Source organism: Pistacia vera, unplaced genomic scaffold, assembly GCF_008641045.1.
Source record: "Pistacia vera cultivar Batoury unplaced genomic scaffold, PisVer_v2 Contig320, whole genome shotgun sequence".
NCBI lineage: Eukaryota > Viridiplantae > Streptophyta > Magnoliopsida > Sapindales > Anacardiaceae > Pistacia > Pistacia vera.
In genome coordinates this window covers 968,896-983,523 of record NW_022196136.1, presented here as the reverse complement: position 1 = coordinate 983,523, position 14,628 = coordinate 968,896, and the positions used below count along the sequence as shown (strand labels likewise).

Genomic DNA, 14,628 nt, shown 5'->3' with positions numbered 1-14,628 from the left:
TCAAATTTTCCAGATTCAGTTTGTCATTTGAACAAAGCAATCTATGGACTTAAACAAGCTCCAAGAGCTTGGTTTGACAGATTCAGCTCCTACCTTCTGCAATATGGTTTTCAATGCAGCACAGCTAATCCAAGTCTATTTATTTTCCATTCAGATCAAGGCACTTTGGTTCTCTTACTTTACGTTGATGATATTATATTAATAGGTTCCTCTTCGAGTTTAATACAAGATTTCATCAACAAATTACATGCAGAATTTGCAATGAAAGATCTCAGAGTCCTCCATTATTTTCTAGGAATTCAAGTCTCAGCCGTTTCAACTGGGTTGTTTTTACAACAAACCAAGCATGTTGTCGACATCCTGGAATGCAGTGGAATGCATGAATCAAAACCTATCAAGACCCCACTATGTACCACAACCAAACTTGGCCCTGATTCACCTCTACACCCCGACCCTCATGCATATCGATCTCTGGTGGAAGCCCTTCAATACTTAACCTTGACACATCCAGACCTCTCTTTTAGTGTGAATTATGTCTCCCAATTTATGCATGTGCCTACTGAGTCACATTTTGGTTTGGTAAGACGAATCATACGCTATGTCAAAGGAACAATTAATCTTGGTCTTCATATACAAGCTTCCAGTTCTCTTGATCTTTATGGATTCTCAGACTCTGATTGGGCTAGCTGCAATTTCACTAAGAGATCAACAACTGGTTATTGTACCTACCTAGCAAGCAACATCATTTCATAGTGCTCAAAGAAGCAACTAACAGTCTCAAGGTCTAGTTTCGAAGTTGAATATAGAGCACTTGCTCAAGCAACAGCTAAAATTACATGGCTCACTTTCATCCTAATTGATCTAGATGTCCCCCTATCTCAAGCTCCAATTCTGTTTTGTGATAATATGAGTTCACTATTCATCACAATTAATCTAGTATTCCATGCAAGAAGCAAGCATATTGAAGTGAATTACCACTATATCAGGTAACATGTGTCACTCGGGTTACTTGTTACCAAACACATCTAAACACAGTCTTAGATTGCAGATGTCTTCACAAAACCTCAACTGAAACCAGCTTTAGAATTGCAATGTGACAAATTGTGCATTTCAACAATGCTCAATTTGAGGGGGGATGATAAAACAGAGGCTACAATTGTGGATGAAGACTCGGAAAAGACATCAATACTACAGCTTAGCAATGCTCTAGCATGATAACAAAATATGGAAATAAATCAGTAGTTAAAGGCTTGCGTGATAACAGCCATGATCTTGTGAAATCTTGTAATTAACGTTAGCATGATCATAGCATTGTTTATAGCAGTTTAAAATGTAACCATTATTTTGTAAAGATATACAAAGTCTTATAAATATAGAGTATCACAGCCTGTTATACGTGTGATGAATTTCCCAACTCTGTTTTTATTTTTTCTTCTGTCATCTCCACCAATTAGCTCTTAGTAGGCATCTCCACCAACCTCTGATTCAGAATGATATTTTGTGCAATCATTTGCCAAATTTTCATTTAATTTAAGGATATGAATGAAAGCTCCCAACGAATCAAAAGAAAGGAAGATCTTCACCAAATCTAGACAACTTATAAAAGCACTTATTAACTTAAGCTAAAAAGAGTATAAATAGGCAGCTCCACTCCTCACAACGGGATCGATTATCGAATTCACATAATTGTTTTACAGAAAAAAATAGTAAAGACACACTATTAGAAAGAGATTGACTTATCATTCTCCTAAAACACTTCAAATACTTGTAACCCTTGAGAGATTTTTCTCTTTATAATCTTCATTAGTGATCACAAAAGAAACCCTAATAAAAACATAGTAGATGTAGGACTTGCTCATAGCATTCGAACCATGCTAAAACTCTCTCTTGTCGGCTTGTTATTTATATACTAACTAACAAACATCATCACTGCACCATAAACACATCTCACAATTACCTCATATGTAACTTCTTAGCACTTTACATATGCGTAGTCATTGGTGTCAAAAATAAATATCAACAGACTCGAAGAACAGTAACAACACTCATGGCTACTTTCATTGTCTCTAGTTAATTTCTAAGTCTTTTATTACTATAAAATATGCCAATGACCCGTGAAACACAGTTTCAAATTTCACAATTCTTGTGTGAAACTGACAGTCAATTTGGAAAAAGTAGCTTTGAGAACTTTGCTTTCTGCATATAATTTGCAGGTAATTTCCTGGAATGGTGCTCTGCCTCCAGACTTGAAAGATATTTCACCGTTAGAGATTTCACAGTGGACTTCTAAGTCAATAAAAGGATAAATAGTATTTACACTCATTAAACTATTAATATTTGACTGTTAATTTGAGTAAATAAAGTCTGGGAGAAAATGAACATGATACAATGGTTTCATTTTCATATGCAAAATCAGCTCATCAACGAGCTTGACTTAAAAAGTTTTACCAAGAAATTAATTAAAACTTAAAAGACAGTGCAGACCTCGTAGGAAATGACGAAAAGGTCCTCATCATTCTTGATAGTTCCTGGGAAATATTAGGCTTTGAAGAAATTGGGAAGTTAGCTCTCCTGGGTTGAATCCCGGTTCTTAAGGCACTGGACATTTCAAGAGAATGCAGTGGCATGATAACCGCAATTTTGACAGTTTCAAATGTATTAAGACTGAAAAATTTAGACTACTTTGGAATTCTATATATTGATGATATTGAAGAATTCCCAATCTCGTTTAATGTTTTTTTTTTTGGTTTCCGAATGGACATAGTTTTTCTCTTGTTGAATTAGTCCTGGTTAAAATTAGGGGCTAAAACATGGTTTATCAGCAAACTGTGATTGTTCCAAGATGTGCTGACTAAATTAGACCATACAATTACAGAACGTTTCAGTCAATAAGGGTAAAAGGGTTTGTATAATTTGAAGAGATCCGGACAATTGAATTAAAATTCATAAGAGAAAGAACACTGACGCAGAAAGAGAAACAGTTTGTTATTGCTAAAGTCGATTACATTATGTATGGCTGATACATGGTACCAAAAGGAGAAAACTACTTTCAAACACTAATTTCTTCTTCTTTTCTGTTTGGTTTTAATCCTTCTCACCGTTTTGTGGGAATTCCCTTCAACTGCGTTTACAAGCCATTGAGGCTTTCCTGCTGTGAACACAAGACATCCAATAATCAATCCAAACGCCGTCCCACATCCATAACCCGCCAACACAACTTTCCAACCAAAATCTTCTTCAGAGTCTGTATCACCTGATCTCGGGGATGGCTGGGAAGGCTCACCGCTGCTGCAATTCTTCTTTAATGGAAGTCCACAAAATCCCAAGTTTCCTTCGTACGAATCACTTGAGAATGTACCGAATTGGTTCACTTCAGGAATACGTCCCACAAGTTGGTTTTGTGACAGGTTCAGTAAAGAGAGAAATGTCAAATTAGTTAACTGCCATGGAATTCTCCCGCCAAGTTTGTTTGAAGAAAGGTCTAAGACTTCGACTCCTTCCAAATTGCCCAACGATGGAGGAATCTGACCTGTAAGACTGTTTTGAGAAAGGTTGAGGTGATTAAGTGCAAGAAGCTTTCCAATTACTTCTGGAATCGGACCATTAAAGCTATTATTCGAGAAATCAATGGTACAAAAAACAGTAAGAATTTTCACTAGTTTAACCTCAAGCTTTTTAACTACAAGCGTCGCTGAATCTTCATAATACCTGTCTCCCATATACTGAGGCTTCTTTTTAACTTCACCACTAACACTCATCATGGATTTCATATTCTCAAAATAACTCACAGGTAATAAACCATTAAAATTGTTGTTCGAGATATAAAAAATTCTCAACTTAGAGAAAGAAGTACTACTGGCTTCAGGATCCGTTACGAGACCAGAAAATTTATTAGAACGAAGAACAAGAACCTGTAATGCCGGAAGGCTTCCCAACCATTTTGGGAAGGACTCGTTTATGTTGTTATTTCCCAGATCTAGGACTTCCAACTTTGTACAATTAAGCAAAGAGTTTTGGATTGGCCCTTTCAATTCATTGCCATTTAAGTTGAGGGTCCTCAAGTCATTGTCCTTTGCAAATAATCCAGGAATGTTGCCATGGAACTTATTCTCCTGCAGATCCAACACGCGCAAACTGTTGCTGAAGTGTCCCATGCATTCTGGAATGGTACCCGTCAAGCTATTGTCCGAAAGATCAAGAACTTGAAGGGTACTCATATTGCAGATTAAATGAGGTATTTCTCCTGTCAATTTATTGTTTGATACTAAAAAGACTTTCATGTCAGGTGGCGGAACTGGAATTGGTGCTTCGAACAAGTTGGGACGAAGGTCAAGATATTGAAGATTCTTCCATGGAAGTTGTTTGATGCCTGTCACAAATTGTAGGAAAGATATATGTAAAACTGAATCTGATCTATAAACTCTACTAATTGTTTGAAAATACTTTTGGATCACGAATCAAAGGCACTCTTAAGTTTCTTACAGTTTTCAAAATTAGATTTAAACATGGTAGTTATTAAATCAGTTAAGTTGTCCAATGGTAATGGCATCAACTCAGCCACACCGTCCTGGAGGTAGTAGAACCCAGGAACTTCCTTTTGTCTCAACCTCTGTTTTCTGGAATTCTTGAGTCAGTTGACAATTATAAGTAATTTTTTCACATACCGATTCTCCCATAATCTATTTTTATATTCGAACTCAAAAGTAACAGAAGAGGTGATTTTTCTCAATAGAAATCTGCTTGCTATAAGTAAAATGCCAAAATGACTTCCAAATAATTTATGCATTTTTAGAAAATAAAATTGCTGTCAAAATGTCATTGGCAGGCAACTGTTATTATTGGCAACCGCCACCCGGCTGTCGAAAACCAGCCACCAATATCGGAGAATATCACCAGCAGGTGTCCGACAATATTCGAACAATTATTCTTAATGGTAAAAGCTACATAATTCCAAATGAACCCTGATTCCTAAATAAATAAATAAAATTCTCAGTATAGAACTTACATAAGAAGAAAGATCAAGACATTGAAATATGAGTGATAATTTCCAAAAGACAAAAATATTACAATTTCAAGTGCAATTAAATCAAATTATTAAAAATAATAAAGGAAAGAAAGATTGTTATATTATCAACCGTTTTTGGCTGCTCATAAGCTGCTTTAAGAGTTCTACGAGGGAGGTCGGAGTCGGAAGAGTCAAGGCGATTGGAAGGATATTGATTAAACCTTAAAAGATCTTGTTTCTCACTCTTGAAGAATCCCAAGTCAGATCTTCCACTGGAGAAGCTACTGTTAATGGTTAAAAGGGCAAGTAACACAATAAAAAGACTGGTTGTAAGAGCAGCAACAATACTCATGGATACTTTCATTGTTTCTACTTAATTACACAGTCCTTCATCTACTATAAATATGATGAATATGCGTGTAAAACAATCTCATATTTCTCAGCTTACGTGTTGACCTGGCAACCAATTTTCCAAAATATGTTTTATATTCTTAATAAATTTAAAAATAAAATAAAATTACTTGTACAGACTAATAATTTTTTCTCAGCCTCTGCTTTCTGGAATTCTTGAGTCAGTTGACAATTATAAGTAATTTTTTCACGTACTGATTCACCCATAATCTATTTTATATTCGAACTCAAAAAGTAACAGAAGAGGTGATTTTTCTCAATAGAAATCTGCTTGCTATAAGTAAAATGCCAAAATGACTTCCAAATAATTTATTATTTTTAGAAANTTATTTTAAAAAATAAAATTGCTGTCAAAATGTCATTGGCAGGCAATTGTTATCATTGGCAGTCGCCAACTGGCCATAGAAAACTGGCCACCAATATCGGAGAAAATCACCGACAACCGTCCGACAATATTCTAAAAATTATTCTTAATAAAATTGTTAATAAATTAGCCCCCAAAAAAAAAGTAAACTACAGTTTATCAGGCAACCTATAACTTAGGGTTATAACTGATTAATTTCATAGCTCAACTATAAGTGTGATAATGGTAAAAGCTACATAATTTCAAATGCACCCTGATTCCTAAATAAATAAATAAAATTCTCAGTATAGAACTTAGATAAGAAAAAAGGTCAAGATATTGAAATATGAGTGATTAATTTCCAAAAGAAATAAATATTACAATTTTAAGTGCAATTAAATCAAATTATTAAGAATAATAGAGGAAAGAAAGATTGTTATCTTACCAACCCTTTTTGGCTGCTCAAAAAGAGTTCTACGAGGGAGGTCGGAGTCGGAAGAGTCAAGGCGATTGGAAGGATCTTTTAGCTCTTGATTAAACCGTAAAAGATATTGTTTCTCACTCTTGAAGAATCCCAAGTCAGATCGTCCACTGCAGAAGCTACTATTAATGGATAAGAGGGCAAGTAACACAATAGAAAGAATGGTTGCAGGAGCAGCAACAATACTCATGGATTCTTTCATTGTTTCTACTTACTTACTCAGTCCTTCTTCTACCATAAATATGATGAATGAGCGTGTAAAACAATCTCATATTTCTCAGCTTACGTATTGACCTGGCAACCAATTTTCCAAAGTAGGTCCAGAACCTCATTTTTCTGCAAAAAAGTTGAAAGGAGCTCTCCTGGAATATCGCTATGGGTCAAGGTTTTAAATGTTTACAGTTGTTTTATGTCCCACCGTGTACTCCTATGGTAATCAAGTCAAATCAATGAAAGAAGGAATATAATTGCGGAATGGAAAATTCACACTTGTAAAGTTGTGTATTGCTATTTATCCATGCGAACAGAATCAAATAACATCTATTCTGATCCAAAATTTCCCCCAGTTGAAAAGAGAAAATGATTTATCGGCTGTTTGCCAACCACCTAGTCGATTGATGACTGAATTGACCATTTATAGTCTAAAATTTTAAGTGAAGGACTGACATATTTTCTATAATATCAATGTTCAATTAATTTCTAATTCCATCAATCCCTTTCTATTCTAAAACTTCATGTAGTTGATCGTTCTCCTATTGGGTTTTCCTCTTATGTGGAGGAAGCTCAAAAGCCCATATGGTTTATTAAGCCCACATGGAGAAAGGGCATTTTGTCTATTACTCTTTTGGATGAGCGCGGGCCGGGGTAGGGGAAGGGCTTGGGATCCCATTCCCTGGCCCCATCCTTGACCCTTAGGGGATTCCCTATTACCATAGTTAGTAAATACGGGTACGGCAAAAAAATGGTATAGGAATTTTACGAGAATGATACGGCAAACGGTAAAAAATACATTTATAAAAATTCGGCCTTAAAATTCGGATAAGAGAAAAATACGGTACAGGTATATACGGATTTAATACGGTATATTGTTAATAATACGTTTTGAAAAATACGACAATATTAATCCTGATTTTAGTACTTTTTATGATCATTGAATTAATCATTCTCTATATTTTCATATATCTGGAGGATGTATATCTTTTTTAATTATAATATTTTAGTTTATAAAAAAATATATTATTTGATTTGTAATGAATTATTACAAATATTATAGAAACAGATCAATTATTAAATAAAACAAACAATTTTATTTGTCATTAAGTTGAAGAAGAAGAAGATAAGACGAAGAGTGGTGTTTGTTGAAGAATAGTTGAAGAGGAAGAGAGGCAGAGACGCCAAAAAAGAGAAGAAGAGAGGAAGAGGACGCCAAAAAGAGCCTAACGCCGCTTTAGTAAAAAGAGACTAAGCATAAAACGACGTCGTTTTGATCAAATTTCACCTAAAACGACATCGTTTTGGCTCATAAGATAACAAAATTTTATTTTCAAAAATACGACCGAATTATACGGGAATTATACGCGAATTATACGGCTAGGGCATATAATTCGCGTATAATTCGACTGTGCTTATAGAATACGGGAATTCACGTTTTATACGTGAATTATACGGCTGGGCGTATAATTCGCGTATAAAACGCGAATTTACTAACTAGGCCTATTACTACCCATTTTCATAATTGTATATGATTTCACTCAATGTTCCCACAATTATAATCACATTTTATCAATTAATAGTGTGAAAACAATAACTATTAAAGTGGTAATTTCTTGACAAATGTGATTTTTTTTAGAAAAGAAAATAAATACGAGAAAAACAAAATTATTGGACAAATTAATTACAAATATTATTTAAAAGAAATGTCACAAATTAATTGATATGGACTTGTTAAATATTTCCCATGATCAATTATAATATGTAGTAAGATTATTAGGTATAACATTAGTAACTTGTTAGATATGTAGTAAAATTAGATATTAGAATTTAGAAAATAATCAAATATTATTGTCTAAAAATTAGATTTTAGAGTTATGTGATACAATTTATTGTGTCTCTCCATCTTTATAACATACATAAAGTTCCTCTTCTTTCTTCTAATTAATTGGTAATTTTAATTTACAACGATTTTAATTTGTTCTCGTATAAAGTTCCTCTTCATTCTTCTAATTAATTTGTTTAGTTTGCTTTATTGTTTAATTTTCAACTATTCAAATTAGTATAAGATTAACAAGATTTATTATATATTAATAAGATTGCGTAGAAAAGATCATATATTAAATTTTTCAAATGAAATGATATTATATATGAGGGGCGGAGAATTATTTCTCTTTCAAGGATTCCCCAAGCCATTCGGGGTAGGGCGAGGACCTGTCTAAGTGGGTCAAACGCCCATATCTAATTACTCTTGCTTAGGGTTATTGCATATTTGGCGGGTTTATTTTTTGTTGTTGCTGTGAGTGTGTGAGAGTAAAAAACACAAAACAAATTTCAGTTTCATTCTATTCCAATCAAACTTTATCAAGCACTCCGATGGAAGGTCATTCATTGTTAGATTGATCGTGTGTGTCAATTTTCTTTATTTACATAATTTTTATTCCTGTTTTCATGTATTTGATTCATGTTTATGTGTACAAATTAGTTTTGAATTATATTATTTATTTAAATTATCATAGCTAATTATATACAGTTGTTTTTTTTTTTTTTTTTATCTTTTGTATTAAATATGTATAAATTATCAAGGTAATGAAAATTATATCATTTATTACTAAATATATAGCTCTATTTATTTTAATCAAAAGTTCTCTTATAATATTAAGCTGCATCCAAAATATTTGGAAGTATCCCCAGGAGGTCGTTTTTTCCAGAGATGTAATGATCGAAGCAAACTTAATGATCCATAGTAGATGGACTCATGTCAATAATATAGATGGGAGTCCATTGTTATTTTCGTAGATGCTCGTCCATATAATATGGACAAGCTTCCATCACCAATTCACCATCTATAATATGGATGCCCGTCCATCAACAATTCACCATCTATAATATGGATGCCCGTCCATCAACAATTCACCATCTATAATTTTAATGGAAGGCCAAGCCTTTGACTCTGGATGGGCGTCCATTTTTGGGCAGTTTTATTTTCTAAGCATTTTTTTAAGTGTAGTGGGCATAGCAAGAGCACATTTGATGCCCCACCTTTAATGTTGGTTGATTATGGACAAAAAGGCTTGACTTTGGACGAGCGTCCATTGTTTGGGAGTCATAGCAATATGTTTATTTTCTAAGCATTATTGTTTTATCAATGGATCTTATTAAATGGCTGTTGGGCTTCAATGGATGTTTGTTGCTTTTTGTTTTTCAAAAACTTTTTTTGGGACCCTAAATTTTTAAACCTGAAATTTTATTAAAATCTTTTTATTTGCTATGTCAATGGACGACCGTTCATCTAATAGGGACACTTGTCTATTCAATATGGACACCCATCCATATTATATGGACGGGAGTCCATTATTATTGTTTTGTAGTTTTATAATTTAAACTATGGACGGGCGTCCATTCACGAAAATGGACTCTCGTCCATATAATATAGATGGAAGTCCATTTTTATTTTCGTATGGATGGGAGTCCAGTTAAAATGAATGATCATCCAATAATCATGGACACTCATCCATATTTGATAGACAGACATTCATTCACAGAATACTTGTTAGTGTGCTACATGGCTGCATCTGACTCAGATGACACGTTGGTCGGTGCAAAAATTCGGTGTAAACCTTTAATGTCTGTAACATTATCATTTATTTGAACTCAAGTCAACAATAATGGATTGATCAGCCTAGGTTAAATTTGGAATCTCTCCATGGATTTGGTAATGAGAGAGATTTATATTTAAAAATGGAATAATGCTAGCTTTACTCACTCCTGCTACTCACTTCTCTTACTCACCTTTGTTAAAATAGTGAAAAAGATGACAAGACTAGCATTTTAACAAAGGTAAGTAAGAGAAGTGAGTAAGGGGAGTGAGTAAGGCTAGCATTACTTTTAAAAATGAGTAGTCCAAAACCAAATCGAAACTGTATCAATAGTTTCTAAGTTGGATATGTCCAAAGTAATTAGATGTTTTTTTGTGAATATGGCCGTGAAGGAAATAAAGGCCCTAAATGACAATATCCTAATCTAAAATGTTCCATCTAAAAAAAGAAGGAATCCAATCAGGATTGACTTTTTCCTTCCACCATGTTACTTAAAAGATCTAAAACTACCAAAAACGAAAGCTTTCCTATACAAATGGGAATAGAACCAGAAATAGAGTTGTAATTGAGATTAAAATATTTTAAAATTTTAAACTGCCTAAGTTGCTCGATCAAATGACCAAAAAGATCAGTATTCTGTTAATCTAGATTCTTCGAAACCCCTGAAACGAATCCTGAGAAAATATCTAAGACTTCATTTATCTCTTGACTCAATTTGACGCCCGACAAAAAAATTGAATGCAAGTTGCAAATTCTCCCCCTTGAACTTGTAATGTTTCCTACAAGTTTTTGCATAAGAGATCAAGGCTTTTGAGGTATTTCTCCAGTTAGATTATTGTTTGAGATAAAAAATACTTTTATATTAGGTAGTGGAACTTGAGCTGGCCCTTCAAACAAGTTGGAACGAAAGTCAAGATATTGAAGGTTCTTCCATGGAAATCATTTAACGCATGTCAACAAGTTTATAAAAAATCAAACTCTAAATCCTTTTTGTTAGTCTGATCCTTTGTTTTCCAAACTTCCAGAGTTTGTACAAGTACACAATTAAACCAAAATGTGTATAAGTCTTATAATAAATTTTTGAAAACAGATTGTAAATCAACCTAGATCATAAGAAAAAAGAAAATCAAAAGATAGCCAACATAATTCTTAACATAAAACTAATGTAGAGCATAAGAAAAAGGTCAAGATATTGCAAATAAGAGAGATTTTTGAGAAATATATAAACCTAAGTTCCTTCAAATTTTTAAACAGTGGAGTGCAAAAGATTTATGGATAAATTAATCAAGCAAAGAAGGATTATTTATGTTACCAACCATTTCTGTCCCCTTTGAAGATTCAGTTCAAATAATTTGGTTAGGAGATCATGCAACAGAAAACATACATTTAAGATTAATAACATAGGAATAAAACCACACCACAAAAAGAGACACGATATTTACGTGGTTCAAAATAACTCGGCTACGTTCACAGATGAGATAAATCCACTATAATTTCATGAATACGTTATACAAGAGTACACGACACCATCATAAATCTAGTATATAATTAACAGACCATGCCTAAAGTGGAAACAATCCTAATTTTTAAGAGACCCATGGTGTTTAATAGCCCTTACATCAAATATCTTATATTCTCACATTCTCTCATAACCTTGGATTGGTTTTCACCCCTATATTTATACACAATATATGGGACATTATATTTCTACTATATTCATATTTCAATTCTTAATAGGACTCTGTAAGAACTGCTGTAAACTAGTACAATGCATGCATAATAACAATGGAAAATGGGCCCAAAACTTTTCTTTTTTTTATTATAAGTATTAAGTCTTTTATACACCAAGAGCATCATTTACAGAAAGCCATTTTTAAAAGACAAAAACAGGGGAAACAGTGTAGCTATTGCTCCTCGCTTGCCGACGCCCCTCCGACTGCATCATCACCTAGATCCTGCANAGGGTGGAGGAGAATTGTGTGAGTCGGTCTCGTGTCGAACCAAAACCGTAACGGCAACATTTTTATTATAAACTCTTTATTAGTTTTAATTGCACTATTTCATTATTTGCATTTAGTCTATTTAGTTTCATTAATCCATTGTCAATTTCATTTTCGCTACTTAAAATACGTTAGGTTGTTAGTCTTGCTCCCTGTGGATTCGATCCTGCTTACCGCTACTACGGTATTTAGGTTTAATTTTTTAGACTGTGACGATCGGTCTAACACCTTATATCAAATATCTTATGTTCTCACCTTCTCTCATAACCTTGAATTAGTTTTCACCCCTATATTTATACACAATATATGGGACATTATATTTCTACTAGACTGATATTTCAATTCTTAGAAGGACTCTCATAATTCTATTTCTATTTATAATAATATTCTTTATTAAAGGGTTTTCCTATGCGATTGATAAAATCATAGTTGAACAAACTTGGTTAAAGACATACAATTTAACATAGAAACAAATAGGAAAACGAGCCACAATATCTCAATAGATTCTGGAGCTTTCAGAGTTCTACGGGAGCTAGTTGGAAGGATGTTCGTGGTCCCACTCAAACCTCCACAAAGTCAGCTAGTTGGAAGGATCTAGTAAGCGACCCAAGAACTTCGAGCTCTGATACCAGTTGTCACGATCCTATTTATTTCCCCACTAGATAACTCAAGCTTGCTAGTTTTGAGAATAAAAGATAACACTCACTCAAACTCATAAGATTATGCTAGAGAAAAGAGCATTCTTTATTACTTAAGCTTACAATTCTTGGATGATTTAGCCAAATGAGGCCTCCTCATATTTGTAGTAACCGTAACTTATTATGAATTGTCTAGATTTACACAATGTTCCATATTCAATGATAGAGATTTAAGACCTAAAATCTTGTACCAACTGAAAATAATTCAAGAGATATCTACAAATGTGTAGAGAAGTCAAGAGAGTTTTAGAATTTTGTGAAGCGGGTTAGATTTTTTTAGCTTGAGATTTCCACCAAGTGTTTGATAAAATACTTGTGAGGCGTCACACATGGAAAATAATTGAAAAAACTAATGATTGTGTTATGCCTAAAATATATGCTGACATCATCTCCACCAATTAGCTCTCAATAGGCATCTCCACCAACCTCCAATTCAGAATGATATTTTGTGCAGCCATATGCCAAAATTTCATTTAATTGAAGGATATGAATGAAAGCTCCCAACGAATAAAAAAGAAAGAAGATCTTCTCCAAATTAAGACAACTTATAAAAGCACTCATTAACTTAAGTTGAAAAGAGTATAAATAGCAAGCTTCACTCCTCACAACAGGATCGATTATCTAATTCACATACTTATTTTACAGAGAAAAATAGCAAAGACACACTACTAGAGAGAGACTAACTTATCATTCTTCTATAACACTTCAAATACTTGTAACCCTTGAGAGATCGTTCTCTTCGTAATCTTCATTGTTGATCACAAAAGAAACCATAATACAAACATAGTAGACATAGAACTTGCTCATAGATCCAAACCATTCTAAAGCTCTCTCTCTTGTCAGCTTGTTATTTACGTACTAACTAACAAGCATCATCACTGCACCATAAACACATCTTACAATTACCTCACATGTAACTTTTTAGCACTTTGCATGTGCATAGTTATTGGTGTCAAAATCACGCATCAATAGACTGGAATAACAGTAACAACACTCATCGCTACTTTCATTGTCGCTAGTTAATTTCAAAGTCTTTCATTACTATAAAATATGCCAATGACCCGTGAAACACAGTTTCAAATTCCTCAATTCTTGTGTGAAACTGACAGTCAATTTGGAAAAAGTAGCTTTGAGAACTTTGCTTTCTGCATATAATTTGCAATTTTGCAGGTAATTTCCTGGAATGGTGCTCTGCCTCCAGACTTGAAAGATATTTCACCATTAGTGGTCCCACAGTGGACTTCTAAGTCAATAAAAGGATAAATAGTATTTACACTCATTAAACTATTAATATTTGACTGTTAATTTGAGTAAATAAAGTCTGGGAGAAAATGAACATAATACAATGGTTTCATTTTCATATGCAAAATCAGCTCATCAACGAGCTTGACTTAAAAAGTTTTACAAAGAAATTAATGAAAACTTAAAAGACATTGCAGACCTCGCAAGAAATGACGAAAAAGTCCTCATCATTCTTGATAATTCCTGGGAAATATTAGGCTTAGAAGAAATTCGGAAGTTAGCTCTCCTGGGTTGAATCACGGTTCTTAAGGCACTAGACATTTCAAGAGAATGTATTAAGACCGAAAAATTTAGACTACTTTGGAATTCTATATGTTGATGATATTGAAGAATTCCCGATCTTGTTTAATGTTTTTTTTTTTTTTTTGGTTTCCGAATGGACTTTGTTTTTCTCTTGTTGAATTAGTCCTGGTTAAAATTAGAGGCTAAAACATGGTTTATCAGCAAACTGTGATTGTTCCAAGATGTGCTGACTAAATTAGACCATACAATTACAGAACGTTTCTGTCAATAAGGGCAAAGGGTTTGTATAATTTGAAGAGATCCGGACAATTGAATTTAAATTCGTAAGAGAAAGAA

The 14,628-nt window shown here is 33.6% G+C and overlaps 1 protein-coding gene across 1 annotated transcript; it reads right to left on the bottom strand.

Moving 5' to 3' along the window:
• Positions 1-3,056: 3,056 nt before the first annotated feature.
• On the bottom strand, positions 3,057-5,357 carry LOC116137039 (receptor-like protein 33). Its single transcript, XM_031422723.1, has 3 exons — positions 5,136-5,357; positions 4,483-4,624; positions 3,057-4,369 (listed from the first exon to the last, which is right to left on the bottom strand). The coding sequence occupies exons 1-3, from the start codon at positions 5,355-5,357 to the stop codon at positions 3,057-3,059; spliced, it is 1,677 nt and encodes a 558-aa protein (XP_031278583.1).
• Positions 5,358-14,628: the final 9,271 nt, after the last annotated feature.